General features: G+C 37.8%; 1 protein-coding gene across 1 annotated transcript in view; it reads right to left on the bottom strand.

Annotated features, from left to right (window-relative positions):
• BTBD9 (BTB domain containing 9) overlaps positions 1–23205 on the bottom strand; it is a 361080-nt gene that overhangs the window by 79023 nt on the left and 258852 nt on the right. Inside the window, 1 exon segment of the mRNA XM_039856139.1 lies at positions 17251–17440. Within this exon segment, the coding sequence (XP_039712073.1) occupies positions 17251–17440 (190 nt within the window).

The following is a 23205-nucleotide window of genomic DNA, read 5'->3' as shown; positions in this document are numbered from 1 at the left end:
AAAAGAGGTTCTTTGTAGAACTGAGAGTGGGAGGACTGTAGTGTGGGAGGGAAAGGCAAAATGGGCTTTGGAATAGGTTTTGTGGGGCCAGCTGAGCTGCAGGGAGGGGCCCTTGCGAAGCATAGTTTACAACTCTCTTCAGCAGTAGCACTGACAGAGCATGAGAGAAGAAAGCAGGATGGACAGTGACAAATGAAGGGCCAGCAAGAGGAATTTACTGGTTCTAGTTTGCTGAGGAAGTTACTGGGGTCAGAGGAACAGACTAACTTTCAGAATAGAGAGCACCTGGAGGTCATGAAGCAAAAGAACAGATACAACAGACAAGAAGGCAAGGGAGAAAGGTAAGAAGCTGTGGCCACAAAAGGAAATTTCAGTGTTTTCAATTTATTCAGCAGAGTCCAGTTCTTACTCTTTTGAATGAGGAGTGGAAAGACAAACATGTTAGGGGCTGTTTTCTAGTCTCTGCTATTTAGAGGCAGAGGGAGCCCATAACAGCTGCTGGAAGGAATTGATACAGCTTCAGAGGAACAACTTTACTGGTGAGAAACTGAGATTTTCCCAAAGATGGACCCTCATTGGTCACTGTCACAGGGTTCGATTATGTAGCTTCCTCTTCAGGTGGGAAGTAAGGTCAAGCTGAGAATAGCTGCTGGAAGATTGCAAGCCCAAAATGAGATTCTCAGCAGGAGACTGGAACCAAGTAACGAGACTTTATCAAAAATGTGTGAGGTGGACCAGATGGCTGCCCTGCATATTCCAGACATGAGAACTCTCAAAGATCTGTCGCCATGGGGACCCTGCCTCTGAATGGGCCACAACCCTTCAGGGCAAAGAGAACACCAGCCTTCTTCCAATGGTAGGAGGAAAGAAATACAGGCTTCTCGCCAGATGGTCTAGGACTCTGGGAAATGACGTAAGTCAGAGGACATCAGAGGGTCTACACACTGATATAATTTAATCTCTCCTATCTTGGACAGAGATGGTGATTTCTCTAAGAGAGGAAAGAATAATGGCACTGGTAAACAATATGCTTTTGCAAATGGTGAGGGAAAAGACAAGTGCAAACTCTTGGCTGTCTGGCTTATGTAGCTTCTGTATTTGGTCCCTAAAGCCCCAGGATGACAAAAAGTGAGAAGACGGCAAAGTACATACACACTTGGCCTCCACGGTGTAGCTGGCTTACTGAAAAAAAGAGGAAATGAAAGGAGGGGCTTTCTCTCCATCAAATCTTATATTCAATACAGTATAATCCAAGTAAATTATATGAAGTAGAGAAATGCTGACGGAGAATATGTCTATTGTAGGATATGGCTATATGGATGACTAGATAGGAGAAAACTTTCCAAAAGTTTGAGACAATACAAAACTTTCAACTTTAAACAGCTAATTGAGACCATCACTTCATGCCTCGCTGGGTGTAAGGTTTTAATTTCAAGTTTTAAGTGATAACATAAAAGGTAACAGCGTACTACCAAATAGTACGGCTACGGCTGCAATATTCAATAAGTACTGAATGTGGACTAAACAGTGAACAACTAATCATAATCCCACCTCACATTCACACAGACCTCACTGGTTTCAAAATGTTTATGCATACATTATCACATTTAGGGGGAAAAAAAAACAATTTATAATCAGCACATTTACTGCTTTCAATGCAAATCTATTTTTCTAAGTTACTTGGTTAATTTTGTTACAGGGACTAAACACTGCCCAAGCAATCTTTTACAGATTATTCAATCACTTGTCAAATCCTTCACTAAAAAATAAGTTTTGGCTTAGGCTTATGATCTAGATTTCAAACTACACAGTCAAATTTGATGAAAATTCTTTTATTTTATGCTTTCATGTGGATCTATGAGAACATTTTGTCCAGGCCAAATAGCCCTTAAGAAGAAAAGCGGTTTTCTTCTGTTTTTCAAGGTGACTCTTTCCAATGCAGCCCCTTTCTTAAGCAAGATACTGGCATCAAACATGTTGGGAACCATTTCAAACGGTCTTGTTATATTTTAAAAGGTGAAGTCTCATTATGTTACAGACCTTTTCGGCAGTGACAAACTAAGCAGTTATGCAGCTTTTACAGATCATTCCCTGTGTTTAAATTTGGCATCATCAATTTCCCTCTCCACAGCAAGGCCATCTTCCTTGATCTCAGCAGCTTCCTCATCATGACGGAGATACACAATCAGCGAGATTGGCCCGATTTGGCTCACCAGCAGGATTGGAAAAGATGCGCGAGAGGTAAAAATGGAGAGGTCCTGCCCGGACTACAGGGCTCAGCTCCCTAGGTATCAAGTTCAGCTCACTTTCAGTTTCATTTGCTGGGAAGGCTATTAATGTTGTAATTTAAAAAGGCCCGAATCAGTTTCTTCTGTTAACAGTTGTAGGCAATATGCATTTATGTGAGTTTTTCTGTTCCTTGTCCCCAAATCTATGAAATTATCAGGAGGATGAGAAGAAGGGACAGGAATGTTAAAGAGCTCAGAGCTCACTAATCTACCAGCTGAGTGTTAGGGATATTACTCCTTGGATCTTTATTTACATTTACGTGACTCCTACATTTATGGGACTAAAATGGCCCCAGTGTGAGCCTTTATCCAACAGGGAGGGGAGTAAAGTATCACCGGGCTTTAGGTTCCCTGCAAAACATTATTCAATGTCCCTTCCCTTCAGCTTTCAGGACCAAGTCTAGTCAGAAGGAACCACCCTGACCATGCTTCTAGAGTGCAGGAACTATGCATGGCTATGGTCTTCATATTCCCCATGGTCCCCAACACATCATAAGCCCTACTGAGTTGAACTGAAGGAGACATGGGGAGCAGGACAGGAGAGGATGATGGAAAGTGGAGAGGGAATTACAGATAAATCACCCTTCTCACAAAACCCAGGTAACTCATCCCGGTATAGCATCTTTTAATGCTCTACAGACTGAATATATTTCTATCCAAAAACAGCCCCCAGCCAGTCCTCCATCCCTACACCATTTTGGAGGGTCTCATTTAAGAGATAATTTCTGACTGCTCTTTCATCTCTTGAGCTTATTCTTCTGACCACCTCTGATCACATGCTAATATGCGCCCACATGCACAGAGCCTACAAAGCATCCAGAAGCAGAGCTAAAGAGAAATTTAATAAGCTCAACAGCTCCTTTCTATTCCTTTGGGTCAAGTTTTCATAGGAATCTGTGTCTGTAGGAGAACTCACAATTTAGCTATAGGCAGATCTTTGTATTCTCTCAACCTGGTGATAAAGGGAGAGAATGGAAAGGCGAAACAAGGTGGGAAGGCTCAATTCTGAATATTACAGGCAAGAGAACATTCCAGCAGGGATGAACTACAAGGCAAAACTTCCAATTCAGTCATGTCATCTCTTTATTTTTGTTCTCACCAAATCTCTTCTCTGGTCTCTCTTAACACAGCCAGTACTATTTTCCTACATCTCTCTCTCTTTCTTATCAGTCTGACCTTTTCACCTAAATCAGATCTGGGTTTCAACCTTTGCTCCAGCTTTGAATCATATTCTTTTCTCCACAGGACACAATCTACAAAGTCCTGGGCTCTTGCTGAAAATGATTTTAAAACACTTGCCCATCCAATTCAGGCCCTCATCTCCCTTCAGCTGTACCACGTGGGCTAGCTGTTGCTCATTTCTCCTCTAATCCTCTCTCTACTTAGTTATTGCCTTACTTCTGCCATATTCTCAAAACTCATATTTACTCTATTAGGACCCTTACAATGAAATGCTTGCCTGTGCACTCTCTCTTTCTCTCATACTTACTTGGTCTAAATATCCTCCCTTTAACTCCCTTCTTTAATGAATTTCTTTCATAGAATTCTTCTGCAAAGGCTTTCACATGAAAACAGCTACCCTCTAAAACAGAAAAATAAAACTATAAAAGTTGCAAGTGCTATAAAATATAAACACTCAGCATAAGTAGATTATTCTATTTAAAATCTGAGATGTCTGACAAATCACAATCTTCCATGTGGTACATGATGTACCATTAAAATAAAGAGAAGCTTAATCAGAATAATAATAGTAACATCTTCTCCACCAATATGAAAAAGTGAGAATCCTAACTATAAGCACTTATAAACAAAAGATAATTAATCACTTTAAAAAGTAACTGTGATAAATCTTTTGAAGAATGTTAAGAAGCAAGAGAAAAAGCAAAATTTAATGTAATTTTTGGTAATGGCTAGAGGGAAAAATGGCTAATTATGTTTTTCAACGGAATACTTTTGATCACTGGCCACTCAGTACAGTTTTCTTGATTCAGGTCTTCAAAGCTGGGATCATAAGTTTTAATTCAAACATTTTCAGCTGAACATTAATAACTAACTTTTCTAACTGCTAAACAGCTGTAATTAAATTAAACTGGTGTGGGTTACAGGACCAAAGGCTAAATGGATAGTTGTCATTTTTTTCTGGAATCATCTATATACACTATTTTCCCCAGAGTGGGAGACTCAGGCAAAGGCTCGGAGTGGGGAGGGGTTGTGGTTCTCCCCACTACTGAAGATGTGAGGATACAGTTTCTGTCTCATAAATACTCACCAAAATTGCAAAAGAGCTTCCTCTCCCTCCCACAGTTGTTTGGTTGAAGGATCAGTAGACAAGAGAAAAACACTCCTTCTTTAGAATGTATTCTGCACGAGCTGCCTTTTTAGAAATAACCTTCCCAGGTGCAGACATGAATATTCACTAGAGTACACTGGGCACAAGGGCCAGTCTCTCTATGCTAGGTACACTAATCCTTCAAAATGTATTCTAGGCAAGCTACCAGGGTAAACTCCTGTACAGAAACTGGGCTTTCCAGTGATGAATATTGGATGGCTGAAAGAAGAAAATCTGAGTGAAGGAAGCAGAGATGAATAAATCACCCATATCCGTCTAAGGCCTTGCTGCTGGCTGGCCCTTGCCACTTTGATTCAAGCACAGCATGTGGCTTCATTAGAATATTGTACTCTGTGAATTAAACTGTTTCTTTTGTTCATCTAGGTTATTCTTCCTCATCAAGAACAAACATTTATCTTTCCTGTGCCCCAGAACCCTATCTGCTGGACCCCTTTTTACTTCTTATTTTGTCTGATAGGACCCACACAGGCATCTTGAGAACACAGTCCTGGTACCTTGCAGAGACCCACTGCGTGTGCATGTCTACACATGCACACACACACATACACGCCTCTACATCACTGCCGTGACTCACATTCAGAAAGATATAGACTGAAAAGATTAAGAATTCTCACAAGCCAGGGAGGAATCATGTCCAAGGTAGTAAGATCACAGATTTCTCAGGATCTTCCCACTCTTGACATTAAATCCTTAAGAATCAACATTGAGATTCATGCTGAGGGACAGAAGGGGACCTGGCTAAGGCAGCCTGAGTCACATATGAGACTGTTGTACCTAATATTCTTCAGAGACTTAAATCAGTGTTTAGGTGTTGGGGAATGGGAGACATCTTGGAGTAACCTCTAGGAAGTGGGTGCTGGAACTGTTTCAGCTGTAGGCAATTTGTTCCCTAATAACTTGGAACACATTCAAGAGCTCGGGGGCTCCCAGCAGCTCAAAGGAAGAAAGAAAATGAGCCAGGAAGAAGAAAATAGTATGGCTTCAGTGACATTATGGATCAAGTTATCTCCTTAGCCCCTTAACCATGAAGGGCTCCACTGACTCTCCTCCAGCCTTTAATAGACACAAAGACATTCCAATGCAATATGGTATAACTAGTAGCAGTGGCATCCAACGGGAGACCAGAGTCCCAACTCTGCCTCTATCTTGCAACTTTATCTTCTCAGATTTATAATCTGTTAAATGGGGAATGGTGGATAGGGGATGAGAGGGAGATAGATTTTAATATAGGTGATTTGTGATTCCTTTTTTAAAAATCATTTTTTTCTTTTAATTACAAAATATAGCTGGCCCTCCATATCTGCAGCTTTCATATCCATGAGTTCACCCAACATAGATCAAAAACAGTACATATTTTCGATCTGGTGTTGGGAATCACGAATGTAGAAAGCCAACTGTATGTATTGTTCTACACCATCTTATATAAGGGATGTAAGCACCCACAGATTTTGGTATCCTCAGTGGATACTGGAAACAATCCTCTGAGAGTACAGGATAACTATAATACATGATAAGGTCTTTGGTACCTCTTATAAAGTATTCATCATGAAAAGGTATTATAATTATTGCAAACAAACTATAAACCAACATTTCCAAATATATTCTTTAGTAGCAGAACCCCTTTATAAACATTGTTGTAGAAGAACCTCAATTTCCATAACAGATAAAAATAGAACTTCTCTGTTTGGGACTTAGGCTTCATCTGCTGGACTTCCTCTTAATCCGCTCTTGTGGAAGCCACCAAGGCTCATCCCCCCCACCCCCAAAACACTGCAGGAAAAACCACTGGGTTGTGCTGTTTATCTTGTCCCCCAAACTAAATGCTGATATTAATATTTATCTTTTAATAATAGGCTTATACATATCATTATTTACACTTTTTGAAATCATGAAAGGCAAATCAACTTCCCTAATTCTTCGCTTTCACCTACCTGGACCAGAGCTGTTAGTGAGGAAAGGAGCTGAACAGATTAAGCAGTAGTAAACTGTGGTCAATAACTGCCTCTTTTTGTAAGTCAAGTTTTATTGACACACAGACACGCCCACTAGCATGCAAAGTATAAAATTACTACCTGGCTCTTTATGGGAAAAGTTTGCCAATGTCAAGAATAAATAGAAAACTAAAGTCGTTCTCATTGAGCAGTAAAGAGTTATGGCACCAAGGCAGAAAATAAAGGTATAGTTTAAGGCTGAGCTTAGCCTGGAAATGTCTAAAATCTCTTCTGTGGAAAGTGTTTCAGTAGATTTTCATGTAGTAAATTCCACATGGAATTTTTAGATTCTGCTATAGTCCTAATCCCATCAATTGTACTGACAATTCTTGGCTTGCTTTTCACCCCAAATTTCTGGTATTTCTCCTAAGGCTAAAAGAACAAGAAAAGAAATGGGACCAAAAAAACAAAAGCTTCAATTAAAAATGAAAACCTGGAAATTATTCCCTATTCCCTGAACTGATAAAGTGCCCAGAAGTCGTATTCTCAAACTGAAGCCATGCAAACAGGACAGTCACTGAGCACCACCTTCCAGATCCTGACTAAAGGGCATAAAACTAGTCGGGCAGGGTGAAAACTTATAGAGCCCTTTAAAGTCAATAAACAATCCACACACAAAAGTTATGTAGTCATTGATAAGGCAGTTAATATGACAGTAGTAAAATAACAATATATCAGTTATAGAGGAAAATGACACCACAAACTAAACCATACCAATTAGATAAGACAGTGTTGAGTTGTTTATTGGTCCCCAGGAGAAAATGGATTTGTATGGATCTATCCCCTTGCTATCTCTTCAGCTCTGTCTACTGTGATTATAAAAAGCAGCTTACAAGATAGCTGACCAAGGCAGTCTGACCACAGAACAATAAAAGCCTTATAGTGTTTGGTGTTTTATCAGAACTACTCATTTGGAATCTCTAATGAAACCAATTTTAAGTGGATGACTTTATTTAACATGTTTTCCTCAAATAGTTCCAACTAATCTCTACTTTTTTTCTGAGTCTAACACATACAGTTAAAATCTCACTAGAGTGGCACAGCCATTTATTTACCTATTCTACCAAAAAGGTTATTATGATCAAAATATTATTTACCTGGTTACTGCCAATTCTCAAAGAATCCTCTATAGATAATGCTTTAGCTGTTTATAATAGGGCTACTGTGAACCTCCTAATAAAGACAGTACTTGACTATAGATACTTTATTATTTTTTTTAACTTTAGGGAAGAAATGAATACAGAAGGTTAGATATCAAGAAAAGTACTGACAAGGGTTTGCATTAGACATCAGGGGACAATTAAATGGTATATGCCTAAGGGACTTTGGAACAAGATCTATTATCCTTGACCACAACAATCCCTTCCCACAAGGTTCTTGATTGAGGTAAGTGTATACCAAGGCAAGTGACAACAAGAAAGAAGCAAAGGGACACTTTATTGCTAGTAGTAGAATTTGTGACCCAAAACTCCAATACAAAAGGCATAGGACACAGAGGACTCCTTGTTCCTGAGGTGGTTATGCATGAAAAAAGCTTCAACCACAGCAAGGTAGAGGCCTGCTCTGTACCTTCTTCAACACCCAAAACGTATTCTTGGTTCTACAATTTAAGGAAAAATCAACCCAATACACATTCTTGTGCCAATGAAACAGAGTGAGTATGGGAGAGATCAATCCTAGGCAAAATTGGAAAGATATTTTACAAAATTTGCTTCATCTCAGTCATGCTGAGTATCATTTGTCACAGCCTTGAACAAGTATTTTTTCCTTGTCTTACTGGTCCATGATTTATTTACTAAATGTTGTTTCTCTCTCAGCCTGTCTGCATTGCAGTAGTCTTCTCATCACCCTCAGAACTGGGAATTCTGGTTCCCCAAAAAACTGTTGAATAAAAAATTATATCTGTGGTTCCCAGTAGACGCTGAAGTCTGAACTGTGTGAATGCTTAGGGACCAGAAATCCTGGAGCCATAACATTTAACAAAAGTTTATACCTTAGGAAACAAAGGTGGGTTGACCAGGTGTGATGCCTTCTCTAATTTTCCTTTTAAGGCCATAGGAGGCTGTGAGGATCTTGGAACAAATTGGAAGCTTCCAAGACAGTTTTAGCAACAGTTGCATTGCCATGTTCATGGTGGAGAGAAAGAGAAGGAATTCAATTAAACTTTGGTCTTTTCATCTCGCATCTATTTATTTATTTATCAAATTTTCAATTACAGTTGACATAACATTCTACCCCTATCTTGACTGGAACCTGGTTTCTTTATTTTTTACACAAAGATAGTGAAGCAGCTAAAGCTCCAGAGCTACTTTAAGACTTGGCAACTAAAATAACCACTAGCCATTTCAAAACATTAAACTGTATAGAAAATCTAAATAGTCTTGACTGATATTCGGTTACAATAAAAGGATAATGTGATGTAGCCAGGCTGGTAATATCATAATCATCGAGGGACATGGTTTCAGACATCATAAGGTAAAAGGAAGGAAGAGGATCCTAACTCTTAAACCTTAGGGGTGAAAGGAAAGAAAATCCATGGAGAAGTAAAAGCATACTCTGCAGTTATCTAGTAACCAAAATCCCTTATACTGAATCTGATACATTGTTGAAAGATGCAGCACAGCAGAAAAAAAATGATTCCTCAGCTGGACCTAAGCCCCTGAGTATCCAAGAAAGTTGCTGAAAGGAGTCCCTGAGGGGCACCAAAAAGCCTGCCATCATAATTGTTTTTCCTAGAAGAAGGATGCAGAATGCAGGTGGATGGAGATCTAAGAGGCAAGAAGGGGAGGTGCAAGAGTTTTTCTTAATCGCAGTGCTTCTGCTTGTCCTTAACTAAAGATACAAGGATGTTTTGGTCAAGTGTCCCTGTGGTTACCAGTTTACAAAGGGTTAAGTCTAAAAAAGGGAGCGAGAAAGAGAGATACACTGACATCAGGTGCTGCCAAGGTGTACCAAAAGCATCTTAACAGGGTGACAAAATTGGTCTCTTGGGGGGAAAAACCTCTGATTTAAGGATACCTGAGGAATTGAAGGTTTTCACAGGTAGATTACTGCTTTGGATTAATTCAAGGATTAGCTATAAATGACTGTGACCCTTCATCGGTTTTCAGATTAGCTTTATTCACTTAATACCCAAAAGGTATTTCCGAGCAATGTGATAAATTTATAGAAATTTCGTTCAAATTGCTGAAAGGGCTATGCTTCTTTTAGCTCTCATGAGAACACATTTCTGTGATCATGTATGGTCAGTCCCAGGGTAGCAGTGTGTGAAACATCTACCAAAATAAAAGCACAGAAGGAGTAGGCTGATGCTATTCTATTCATTTGATCTTCCAAGGTGAATGATTCTGGTTTTGAAAATGACTGTTTAAAGCACTACTGGTGAAATGAGTATTTTTTGAGAGGGGTCTTAAATAACAATTCTGGGTATAATTACTAAACATACATTTGTACGTGAAATATGGGTCAAATGGGGCTGATAGACTCTGTAAAAATGTCTTCTTGATGGGTTCATCTTTGGAAACTAAAAGGATTTTTCTTTTCATGTATCCAGCTACCTTTTATGATGACTAGTTGTCAAGTGCTCTAATCACTCAAGAGTGATAAATAGTTGACATGTGAGGTACATCAAACACAAACACACACACACACACACACACACTCACACAACTTTTCTTTGGCATTTAACCTTTCCTGCTTTTCCAAAGAACATCTGAATTCTAGTGCCCCTCCTATATTTTTAACATGCAATTTAGTTGCCATAGCAATACTTTCTGGTCTTGAAATACCTCTAAGATGAAACCGGCAGACGCATATTTACCATGCTCCCAAACTCTGCTATCTGTTTCTAGGCTCCAGGATTTCTGGTCCCCTAAGCATTCACACAGTTCAGACTCCAGCGTCTACTGGGAACCATAGATATAATTTTTTATTCAACAATTTTTTTGGGAACCAGAGTTTTGTGGTCTGAGGGTGATAAGAGAACACTTTACTGCGATGTAGACAGGCTGAGAGAGAAACAACACTTGGTAAATAAATCATGGATCTGCAAGACAAGGAAGAATTCCTTGGTTCAAGGCTGTGACAGACGACACTCAGCATGACTGAGATGAAGCAAATTTTGTAAAATATCTTTCCAATTTTGACTAGAATTATAGGCAATCTTAATTCAAGCCACAGTAGTCATATATTTTGATGTTTGTTGAATTCTTTAGACTATAAAAAGGAAATTTCTAGCTTTCTAGGTTGCAAAAGAGGCTGTCTTAATGTAAATAAATGTATTGCTTGCCTGTGCAGCACTCAGACAGAATGAAATGGAAGTGCCATGGAACGTGTGAGGCAAACATCCTTACCTGTGCTAATGTCAGTGCCTAATTCCAGAGCTTAATCTCAGTCATTTGTTGGAGATGCCAAATCTTTAGCAGTTTCCTCACATACACTTAGATCAGATGCACTGAGCAAATATGATGCCCAATTTAGTTGATATATAGAACTCCTTTTAGCTGCACTAACATACTATGTTGTCAGTTCAGTCAATGAGTGTTTATTGAGTACTCATGGCACAGAGTACTGTATTAGGCACTTGGAAATCACGGCAAAGACCCAAGTCCATCTCAATCCTACAAAATCACTATCTTTAACTGGAGATTATCTGTGGTCCTATGAGAGACTGAGGACCTCACAGATGTGGAAAATACTTAAATAATTACGAAACATCATTTGGGTCTTTAGCTTTGATTCCTCTCCCACCCTTATCGACTAAGCCTTCATCTGGAGCTATTAAATAGGAAACAAAATGGAATGATATTTGATTCCTCTTTTTCTTTCCTGTACCTAGCGTTTGGGTGGGAAGTGGATGAGCAATGGTTTGCAGGGTGGTAAGCAGTGAGAAGAAGGAACAATAGCAGTAAGTAATTTACAAGGTGAATAGATCACCTAGAGTTAGTAGTAGCCACACAATAGTGAAAGGGCAGCTGAACCAGGCATGCACTTGACAGCTCACAGGGAAAGAAAAACATGCTGGAATGAATAAGGACCACAGTGGCAAATCTAAATTTTTTTTAAAGATCAACTTATTATTACTTCATTTTACATTGAATAACTGCAAAACATACTGATTTGTCGTTCAGACATTCTGTGTCAGATTAACTTTTATAAATAGTAGAACTGGCTTTTCTTACTGCAAAAAGAACCTCCACAAACTAAAGAGATTATGAATAACCATCGAGAACATACTTTGGGCTAAATCCATTTTGTCCTAACATATTATATGCATCTAACATTTTCCAGCTGAGGAACTCAAAATATTTTTGTGTCATTAACTCCTTAGTCCACACGACACCCAGAGCAACTATGGGTTTATTTAGCTGCACCCATCTGCACTGTTTCATCTTTGGACAGCCTACTTACTTACAATTAGGTTTGTTAAAGCATTATGGGCATTTTACTTACAGTATTGTACACATCAATTACAAAAGCATCATTCTCAAGCTAATGTTAAAATTGTTAATTTAATTGACTATCTTATAATTAGGGTTTCAACAAAGTGATGTTATTTATTAGTTGAAAAAGACTGGGTGATAGGCATACTTAACATACAGTGTATGTGATTTCTCATATTAACCTGAAAACACTTAAAAGCATATCATGATTAGCAAGTGAAAGACAATAAGTCTTAAACTAAGGCGACAGTGGGACTTTAAACTAAGATATTAGGTAGATTTGGTTAGTTAATATGACTCTACCCTGGCCTTTTTATGTGGTCAAGCCTCTGAAGGTTTCCTGTTACTTAAATTTGAATGTTTTTTAAATGGCATGAAAATGATATAATTATTACTCAGTTATCCACTTTTAAGGCACAGTCCAGGCAATTTCTCTTTTTCTCTCAAATAAAATGAATATCTTCTGCTGTATTGGTAAACCTAGCAACAACAAAGACAAACTCCTTTATTTCCCAGTTATACTGCCTGCTCTAGCTCTTAGGAAAGACAAACACAAACAATGGGGAGAAAGTTTCCTGTTACACTGTAAGGTCGAGGATGCCTCTTGCTGTTTCTTTTCCTGTTGGATAAAGGCAAGTCAAGGGCAAGAAAGGTGCCTCTAAATGCATGATGGCCTTCCCAGCCCTGCCTCGCAGCAAAGAAAACTCTCTTCTAATCGTGTTAATGAAATGCTGGGATGGGGGTTGTGCTGGTCTGTGGGATGGTTTTGGGAGCTGGTGACTAAATATAGCAACAGCAACAAAACCTCAGGGCTGTCACCTCTCCAAGTTACCTTGCAGGACTTGCCTCTTACTCGCTAGTCACAATGGCCTCCTTGCTGTTTCTGCAGCATGGCAGACTTGCTCCCTTCTCAGGGCCCTGGCACTCTGTCTGTGATGCTCATCTCTCAGGTCCCCAAATACTCTTCTAAATTTAAAATTACACTATCTCCATCCCCTAGTCCTCCCTCCTGACTGCCTCATAGCACTTCGAAATAGCTGACATATTACAAATAGTGTTTGTTTACTGTTTACCTCCCCCACAAGAACGTCAGTTCCATGAGAGCACCAATATTTGATGACTGTTTTCTTTATTCAATGCCGTATCCCCAGTGCTTAGAACATTGCCTGGCACACAGTAAAAGGCTCAATAAATGTTGAATAAAAAAGAAAATATATAGGGGAAAGTGGAGATGGTCATAGATCATGTTTCAAGGTCATTTTCTCCAGGATACCACAAGGGAACTGGTACTAGAATACTAGCAAGATTAGGTTCCTGCTGACTGTGGTTAGGTGCAAGCATTAAAGAAAGTTCGGTGCCTACTCAGCTATAGGGTTAACTCTCAGGAAAGGAAGAAATGGTTTCTGGGGATGAAAACAGACAAAGAAACGGAATTTTTACCCATAAAACAATCATGTCCTCTATTTGGAATAAAGAACGCAGTGCTTGAGATAACTGCTGTTTGAGACCTTTGCCCTTGTAGTTGCCATCCACAAAGAAATGGGAGTTTTAAAGCCAGTGCACCAAGAGTCTCTGAGAGTGCCAGGCCACCTTTCGGGGGGGCGAGTGCTAGTCACTGGGCTCTGCGATGCTCTCCCTCCAGGCGTTGACTCAAAATCACAGGGCTTCTCTGGGTACAGTGACTAGGAAAGCGAGTCAGTCATCACAAGCAATAGAAGCTGTAGGTCAAATGTCACTGACTGACTAATCAAACCGTCTTCGGTCAATTATCCATCCCCATGATGAGGTGCCACTGATCTACTTTCCTATCAATAAACATCTATCTGGCACATCAGCTGCTGCTAACCATGGCCTGCCAAGATATCCAGCATCATCCACAGGCATCAGTGGTCAAGAAATCCTTCTCCCTTTCTTCTTAATAATGTCACAGAAGAGGCAAATGCAGTTCCTGACAACATAATGTGAATTTCACAGATACGTGTCTCTCTGAGCGCTCAGCCAGTTACACAGGGCTTCAATTGCATGGATTTTCTCACTGCAGAAACAATAGCTGGGCTTAAGAAAGTTGGAGGCTTCATAATGTGCTGAAACACACATTTCTGCCTTTGGTTGTGCTCATGCTCATCATCCCTCCTCTGAGTAGGAAAAGAATAATTGTTTGGGGGAATCATTTTCATTCCACATTTAAAGAAAGCCAAATGGACACTGTTCTCTCTTGCCTAACGCCCTGATGACATCTTTTTCTGGAGTCAGCTTCAGCATCTCTGATTCTCTGAATAAAGCTAGAGGCCAAGGCGGCCTTGTCACATAAGAGCCTGTTTGTCTCTGAGTTGTCACCTTGGCAAAGACCTCATGAGGTCCCTGATGGATCTAAAATTCCAGATTTCCTACTATACCCATGATAATTTACCCTTCTATCTTGACAGACTACCTCATCTGCACATTTAATCTGTCAAGGGATCCTTATTCTGAGTTGCTACAGGCTTTATTATAATCAGGTGAAGCTGGGAGGAGGCAGCAAGTAAACAGTTACAATACAAATATGACAAATGCTCGGATAGGAATGGCATGCAGAATGTATGATATCACTGAACAAGAATGTCTAAATCAGCCCAGGAGATAATGGTAGGTTACAGAAGCATTCCCGAAAGAATAGAGTCCTGAAGTGAGAATAAGATCCAGGTAAAAAGGGGGTGGTAAGAAGGTAGTGAGAGATATGAGCAATGAGAACAGTAAGTTCAAAGAGTGGACAACATGGGGATAAGAGAGGGGTGACAGGCATGTGCAGAACTACGAGGAGCTGGGTAGGCAGAGCACGTGTAGAATGGGTGGAGAAGCAGGAGACAGGCTGTACAGACAGAAGCAAGTCAGATCATTCTCAAGTGCCTTCATCTGAACTTTTTCCTAAAGGCAAATAGTAGCCATGAATCCTCTTAGGAAGGGGCATGATGGAATCAAACTTGTGGTAACACTGTGGGAGATGGCTGCAGGAGGGGAAGGAAGGGTTAGATGAAAGTCTGGAAGACCAGGTAGGTAAGAGAAACTACAAAGGTATAGTTATGGTGATGGCAGTGAGGATGGGGAACAGGGGATCTGTGAGACATGTAGGAGCTAGTAGTATTGACAGCACTTTAGGGCTGACTCGTTGAGTGGGGTAGATGAGGAAGAAATTTAGAAAGATTCACATGTTTTTTGCTCAGGTGATGGATAGATGGGTGGTGCCACTGAATAAGAGGGGGAATCACGGTGTGAAGCACCTTGAACAGAAGGGGAGGTTAATGGAATTCCATTTCTGACACATTGGTTTGAAATGTACATGGAACATTTTTATGTTGGGGGGCATGAGGTACTAAGTAAGCAGAGAGAATACAGGGAACATTAAAAGAGAGTGGGCAGAGCTACTAAGCTGTCAGTTTGCTTTCACCTTCACTGGCGAGAGACTGGTATTCAAATTACAAATGGCAGAACAAACATAATAAAGAGAAAATTGAAGCCCCAAATAGGTGAAGTGAAAGAAAGAAAGTATCAAGTCAATTTAAATGATTTCAAGTCTCCTGGCTCAGATGAGTTACACCACAAGCCTGCTGAAAGAAATTGCAGATGTAATCTCAGAGACACGATTGGTAATCTCCAAGAAATTGTGGAGACTACAGGAGTGCCACTGACAAGAGAAGGACAACTGTTTCCTAGATTTTTAAAGTGAAGAGGGATAGAGTGTAATGAGACATATTCAGATAAGTTTCATACCATCTATGACAAAAATTCTAGAATGGCTTATAAAATAGATGGCTTATGAATACTTTAGTTAATGCATGCAGCTGAGAAAAAGGAAGGAGGGGGTGTTGTTCGCTACATGACGGAAGTTTATTTGTACTAGGAGCTATTCAGACTGACTGTGGCTTGTCTCTTCCCCTTTCCGAAGCACAAAGTGAATTGTCTTGTCTGCAGTATAAATTCAGGGCTTCTCTATCCATGATTTGTTGTTTATGGTATTCAGTCTGCATGCAGTCCTTTATGAAATGGGATTGACAATTTAAACGAAGAAATCCCAGACTGAATTCCCCAAGAAATCCACCACCAGTTGTCAGAGTACCCCAGGAACGGGCAAGCAACAATAACTTCTAAGGTTATTAGCCTAAATGTCAAAAAACATTTGCCTATTAGAATCTTACTATCTTATTTTTTTGTGTGCTATTTCTCTCTTTATACATACTGACTTTAAAATTTAGAGAACAGGAAACAACAAAGCAAATGTGGTAGAGCATGATGGTAGGAAGATGGCCATGTGCCCCAGAAGGCTAAGATATAATGTAAAATATCTAATCTAAAATATACCATTAATCTTTCAGAGACCTTCTTAGAACACTAAAAAAAAAAAAAAAAAAAAAGTGCAGCCTATTCAAGACCCAGATGGCTCCCCTGAACTAAAAGTACATCCTCCAGGTCAGCGGTCCCCAATCTTTTTGGCACCAGAGACCGGTGCTCCTATGAGGATCTAATGGCACCTGGTGATCTGAGGTGGAGCTGAGGCGGTGATGCTAGTGCTGGGGAGCAGCTGCAAATACTGATGAAGCTTCGCTCCCTCCCTGCCGCTCACCTCCTGCTGTGCGGCCTAGTTTCTAACAGGCCACTGACCACAGCCTGGGGGGTTGGGGACCCCTGCTCTAGGGGATATCACCAGTCTCACATTTTAAAATTATATGATCCTATAAATCAAGCAATATTTGGTTAAAGTTTTCTTAAAAGAAAATGACAATTAAAAACCAGACATAAAGATTATTAAAAAGATTTTTTAGAAGCAGGCCTCATATTCAGAAGTGTTTGATTCCTATGTAAAGTCATTTATTAAAGTTGAAAATGATTTTTGATTCTATATAGCCTGTCTTGACAGTATCCTATAAGTCCTTAACCAATACAAACTGAGACTTGAGAAGGGGGTAAGCCATATCTAAGAAGAGGCCTCTCATCTAGTCCCTCCACTAGTCTAATTTTGGTGCACACCTCCCCACTAGAGAATCCAAACAAGCACCTTGTAGCTTTGTCCTATCCCTATCCCTCCCCTTCTCGATATTTAGAGCAAAGAACAAAAAGAGGGTCTTCGGAATCATCACTGTACTGAAACACAATTTGCACGTGTGTCCTCCATTTTAAAAGTAAAGAATTACAAGGAATCTTCTTACCGTATTGACCCAATCATGTACGGCTGTGCCAGCTGAACAACAATCGCACCACTTCCTAGCTGATGACATGTATAGCCAGAATCCCAATCATAATTTTTGGTGTCCCCATTCAGCAAGGCATTTCGGCTCCGACTGACTCCTTCAATCACACTGGCACAATCAGCAATTGTTGCAACATTCTCCATGGGAACTGTGAATCCAACATAAGATTTGGCATCAAGATAAGAGTAGCCCAATAGTGTGCTATGAACAAAACTAATTAATTTCTATCTCAAATGAATGATAAAAGGGAAATTAGAGCTTCTTGATTATATCAAGATATGAACACATTTTCCATGACAAATAGCTTAAAAAAAATAGTTGAACCTAAGATTGGAATAAACCAAACCACATGTAGCAATTAACCCTAAATAATTTCATTATAAAGAAACATGATACTCCATAAAATACAGAATGGATACATTTGAGAAATATTACTACATGGAAAACTACACAGTAATTAAAATTAATGAACTACAGCTATATGCAAATAAATGAATCAAAAGACAATGCCGAGTGAAAAAAGCAAGACAAAAACAGTATGAGTTCATTTATACAATGTTTTAAAAAGGCAAAACTAGAAATATAAATATAAATATAAAATTAAAAAGGAAATCTAGGGAATTATGATACAAAATTCAGGATAATTTGTCTAGAAAGGGGGAGATAAAATTTTGGAGGGGCTTCAGAAGTACTGGTCTTATTCTGTTTTTAAGTTAGGCGGTGGGTACATAGGCACTAGTTTTATTAATATTCTCTAAACTGTACATACTTATTACATGTAATAAATATAATAAATTTGTTTAAAGAAAGAATATGTATATATTTTCCAGTATATTAGAATTCATAAAGCAAGAAAGTGATCCAAGGCATGAACCAATCTCTTTTCAGAATACATAGTGTCCCTCAGGCATGATTCATTTCCGTTTATTGTTTGTTTATTATTCTGTGCATTTCAACACATGGTCTTTTCTTTGTTCACAAGCTGCTGTATTTTGAAACACCAGCTCTGTTTTGATTCTGGATCTCTTTCTATACTTCAAATCCATATTGAACGTGTTCATTTATAAAAATGAAGGGCTTCTGCAAAATGATAGCTGTCCAGAAATGATGTAGTCTCTAAACACTAAAGAAAGAATGATAAAAGGTGAGGGCCTTTTAAGACCCCTGACACCTTTTCTGTGCATTTACTTGTGCTGGGATTTTCTTCATACATTTAAGTTATTTAATCCAAATCAACAATTAACCCTAACCCCTTACGTTCAAGATTTACAGCTTTCTTTATATAAATTTAAAAATAGATTGGAAAAAAGGCTATTTCTCATTAGATATATACTGTACTTTTCAGTCCAATACTCCCTGAAAACAGAGAGGGTGAGCAGTACTACCACCATGCCAAAACATTTCTAACTTCATAATGCTGTGGAGTAAATAATCTTACATGTATCTTTTATGCAATGCATTTATTTTCCAAAGTTGGGCATGCCTGTACTTGAGCCCTCATCTCACAGATCTACACTAATTGCTTTGCTCTCTGCAGATGAGGACAGCCATCCACAGATAAAAAAGAGAGGAAGACAGGATGGATTTTCTGGTAATGAATCCCTTGACTATGAAGCTTAACTCCAAAGCAAAAAAGCAAAAACACTGATAAATAACCTGTAAAGACGGTTTCCTAACAGAAAAGGGGTTTAGAGAGAAGCTCCCCATGACTTTGAAAAGAGGCAGATGAAGGACTATATTTAGAGGCTAAGTCATGATACCTCTGTCTCATGAAAAAGAGAAGGTACTCTGTGATTTGGAAGATAGAAGTTAAGGAAGTGGTACGAGATGCACAGTAAAATGAGCTGAGACATAAAATAATACTGTAGGTAACAGACTGCAGTAACAGACAATCCCCACTCCCCCAGGTACTCAATATAGTACACATTTATTCTTTGCTCACCCTATGTATTCAATGACAATCAGCAAAGTGGCTCTGCTCATTGTAATCACTCAGGGACCTAGGTGACAGAGGTTTGTGAGCTGGGTACTGACTCTTAATAAAACTATTACCCCAAAGTAACACACATTGCTTTGCTCACATTTGGTTGAATAAATAAGGCAAGTCACAAGGCCTTACCTAACTTCAAAGTGGGTGGGAAAGTGCAACTCTGCTGTATGCCCAGGAGAAGAAAGGAAATGTTTAGTGAACAATATTAACATTTACCACAAACATTAAATCAGGATAAAGGAACATTCAATAGACAGATAAATCTAGTTCATCTGTCTACTGAATTCATGTAAAGTATATAAAATATTTCAATGTACAAATATACATTTTCAAATCTAGACCCCTAACAATTTAGATTGTTACCATTGTTTTCTTTGTGATTACAAAAAGGTGTCTTCCTGTGTAAATGGGTAAGAGTTTCTTCAAGGAATACATAAGATTTACATATGGAAGTGGAATTACACTTACTGCTAAGAGTTAATGTCAACTTCCCTGGATATTGTCAAATTATTCACCAGAGGTGGTTGTAAAAACTTACACTCTCGACTCATCATTCCTCCCTAACATTTGGTAATATCAGACAGATGATTGTGACATGATATCTCAATGTGGTTTTAGTTTTTTGTTTTTTTTTTAATGAAATAAATTTGTACTTATTTTTCTCTTTTTCCCCTCTGGTTATCATTCTCTACCTCTTTTCTGTAAACTGCCTATCTTTATCTTTTGTCTATTTTTCTATTGTCTTTCTAACTGATTTGCTATTTCTTTGTTGGTTAATGTACTGAGTTGAAATATTTAATATTTTCCTTTATAATTTGTGCTTCTCCATTTTTATTTATAAATTCTTTCCTACTCTGAATTCATAAAGATATTTTCCTATATTTTCTTCTAAAAGTTCTCAAATTTTGCTTTTCACGTTTGGTTTTTTAATTTATTTAGAATTTATTTCTGGTACTCTGTAAAAGAGGAATTCACTTTCCTCTTTTATTTATAAGTTAGCCAATTTCCCCAGTATCATTTAATAAACAGTCCATCCTTTGCCCCACTAATTCATGTTACTTAGTCACATATAAATGCTTCATATATAGTTACATCTTTTTTAAAGATCTGTACTGTTTCACTGATTTGCCTAGCTTTGTGCCTATACCATGCTGTTTTAATTACTATAATTTTATGGTTATCTTAAAATCTGATAAAGTGAACACCTTTCCTTTCCCTTCTCCTTTTCTCTTCAAAATTATCTTAGATATTCTTAGTCCTTTTAGGAAAATTTTCATTTTAAGTTTTCAAATATACTAGCTTACAAAAACATTCACAGTACTTCTTTTTATTCCAAATATTTTTATTTATATCTTTCCTTTCTTTTTGATCAGTCCTACTTTATTAGTGTTATCAAAGAAAACCTTCTGGTTTTACTGATTATTTCCTACTTGAGTAAATTTTGCTCTTCTTTTTATTTTTTCTTCCTTCTACTTCTTTGCAATTACTCTATTTTTTCCTAACTACTTGAAATGAATACTTAACTCAATATTTCTCCTTTTCTAATACATAAGTTTAAAGCTAATATTTTACCTCTAAGTCATCCTTTATCCTTACTTATCCTTGTTTTGACATATAATATTTTGAAGGGTACTACTGGTCAGGTATTGTATAGAATGTCCCTCAGTTTGGGTTTGTGTGATAGTGTTTTAAAAGTTGATCACTTCTAAATATTTTCTAATTTCCATTATGATTTTTCTTTGTCCCATAAATAATTCAGAAGTATGTCTTTAACTTTCTGAATATAACTTTCCAAGCTATCTTCTTGTTACTGATTTTAATTACACTGCAATGTGGATTTTAAAAAGTGTGGTCTTTATGATACTGACTTCGTAGAAATTCTTGAGATTTGCTTTGTGGCCTGGTACATAGTTAATTCTTATTAATATTTCATGTGTGCCTGAAGAGAATGTGTATTCTCTTATTTGGGAGATGTATGGTTCTATATATATCTACTATATCAAATATATTAAGTGTATCACTTATATGCTTGCTAATTACTGGGAGAAGTTTCGTTAAAATTCTCACTATTGGTGGTATATTAGTCAATTTCTCTTTATAATTCTGTCAATTTTTGCTTTATATATTTTGAGACTAGATTGTTTCATGTGTATCCTTTTAGAATAATATCTTCCTGGTGTATTGAACCTTTCATCATTGTGCAGTATCATTCTTTATCCCTAACAATGCCTTTGCCCTAAAGTCTATATTGTCTGATGTCAAATAACTACAGCACTTTTATTTTGGCTACTATTTCCTTAGCATCACTCTACTTTCTAGTCTCTTGTAAATAACATATAACTAGATTTCTTTAAAAATTCAATTGTTTTTCAACTGGAAGATTTACATGACTTACATTAATTGTTACTACTGATACTACTGATTGACTTTTACTTTCTAAATTTTTTTTTGTTGCTTCCCCCACCTCTCTGTCCACTTTGTTTCTGTTTTCTAATGGATTGATAGTTTCTTTTACTTTCTCCCACGAGCCATCTGAATTAATTTGATTTGTAAGTTATATATTTCTATTCTTTTACTAAATTTTAGATTTGCATACCATACTGTAACAATGCCTAAAATTGAAAATCACATATTCCCTTCTCCTAAACAATATAAAAGACCTTAACATTTTCAATACACCTTACTTGTATTATGTGTTATTGTTATCTAACATTTTAGTTCCACCTTGCTTTATACTCTGTATATCAATCATCATTATTATTATTTTATACAATAAAAACTTTATTCACATTCACTAATTTGTTCACCATTATTTTTTAAAATATAGTCCTTTCTCCTTGGCTCAACTTCTTTCTTTCTAAGACACATTCATTAGTATTCAGCAGTCTTTGTTTAAAAGTGTACTTTGCCACCACTCTTGAAAAATAGCTTAATTACATATAAAATTCTAAGTTTAAAGTTGTTCTTTCTCAGCACTTTGAAGATATCATTCCATAGCCTTCTGGCTTCTACTGTTATGTCTGTTCAAGTCTGGTATCCCTCTGTTAGAAATGTTTTTTCTCAACAGTTAATGTTAAGGCTTTCTCTTTGGTTTTGGTGTTTTGCAATTTTACTACGTTGTACTCAGATGTAGATTAAATTTATCCTGATTAGGACTGAATAGCATTTAAGGCTCTATCAAGTTTGAAAAATTTGGGCCATTATTTGAATACTGATTCTCCTTCATTTTGTTTTTTTCTTCTAGAATTCATATTAGACCTCTGTTGGAATTTTTCATTCCATCCTCCATGTTTCTTAAACTTTCTTTTATGTTTTTTCCTCTTTACCTCTTTTTAAAAGCATTCTGCGCATCTATTTAAAATTACTATTTATGTTCGCTAATTCTCTTTAGGTGTGTCTAACCTGTCCACTGAGTTGTTAAAACTTCGCCACTAAACAAAAACCGCATAGCAACTGAAAATAAATGAACTAGAGCTATGTGTAGCAACAAAGGTTAATCTCTCCAAAAAAGCTGATTAAGAAGAGCAAGTCAGAAAAATACATGGAGCACGTTTCCACCTACTACTGTTACATACCTACGTGGTGAACTTAGAAAAGCCAAGCAATTGTAAACACTAAAATTCAGAAGAATGATTACCTCTGGATAGGAAGATAGTGGGGATGCAAATGGGGGAGGGGGGACACACAAAGGGCTTTAAAGGTTTAGTAGTGTTCTATTTCTAAAGCTGAGTGGTGAGCATGAGAGTGTTCCTAGTCTCCAAACTTCACACATCTATTCCTTATGTTCTTTTGCACATACGGAGTATTGTTTTTTTTAAAAAGTTTCACATATTTTAACACTGTTTTTATGAAAACCAGAAAGATAGCAAGTTTCTGAGAGGATAAAACCTTTTATGATTATTATCCCCTGCAGCATCTACTAG

The sequence above is a fragment of the Pteropus medius genome, unplaced genomic scaffold (genome assembly GCF_902729225.1).
Source record: "Pteropus medius unplaced genomic scaffold, Ma_sr-lr_union100, whole genome shotgun sequence".
Taxonomy (NCBI): Eukaryota; Metazoa; Chordata; class Mammalia; order Chiroptera; family Pteropodidae; genus Pteropus; species Pteropus medius.
The sequence above is the reverse complement of the archived record's forward strand: the minus strand, read 5'-3'. Positions and strand labels throughout refer to the sequence as shown.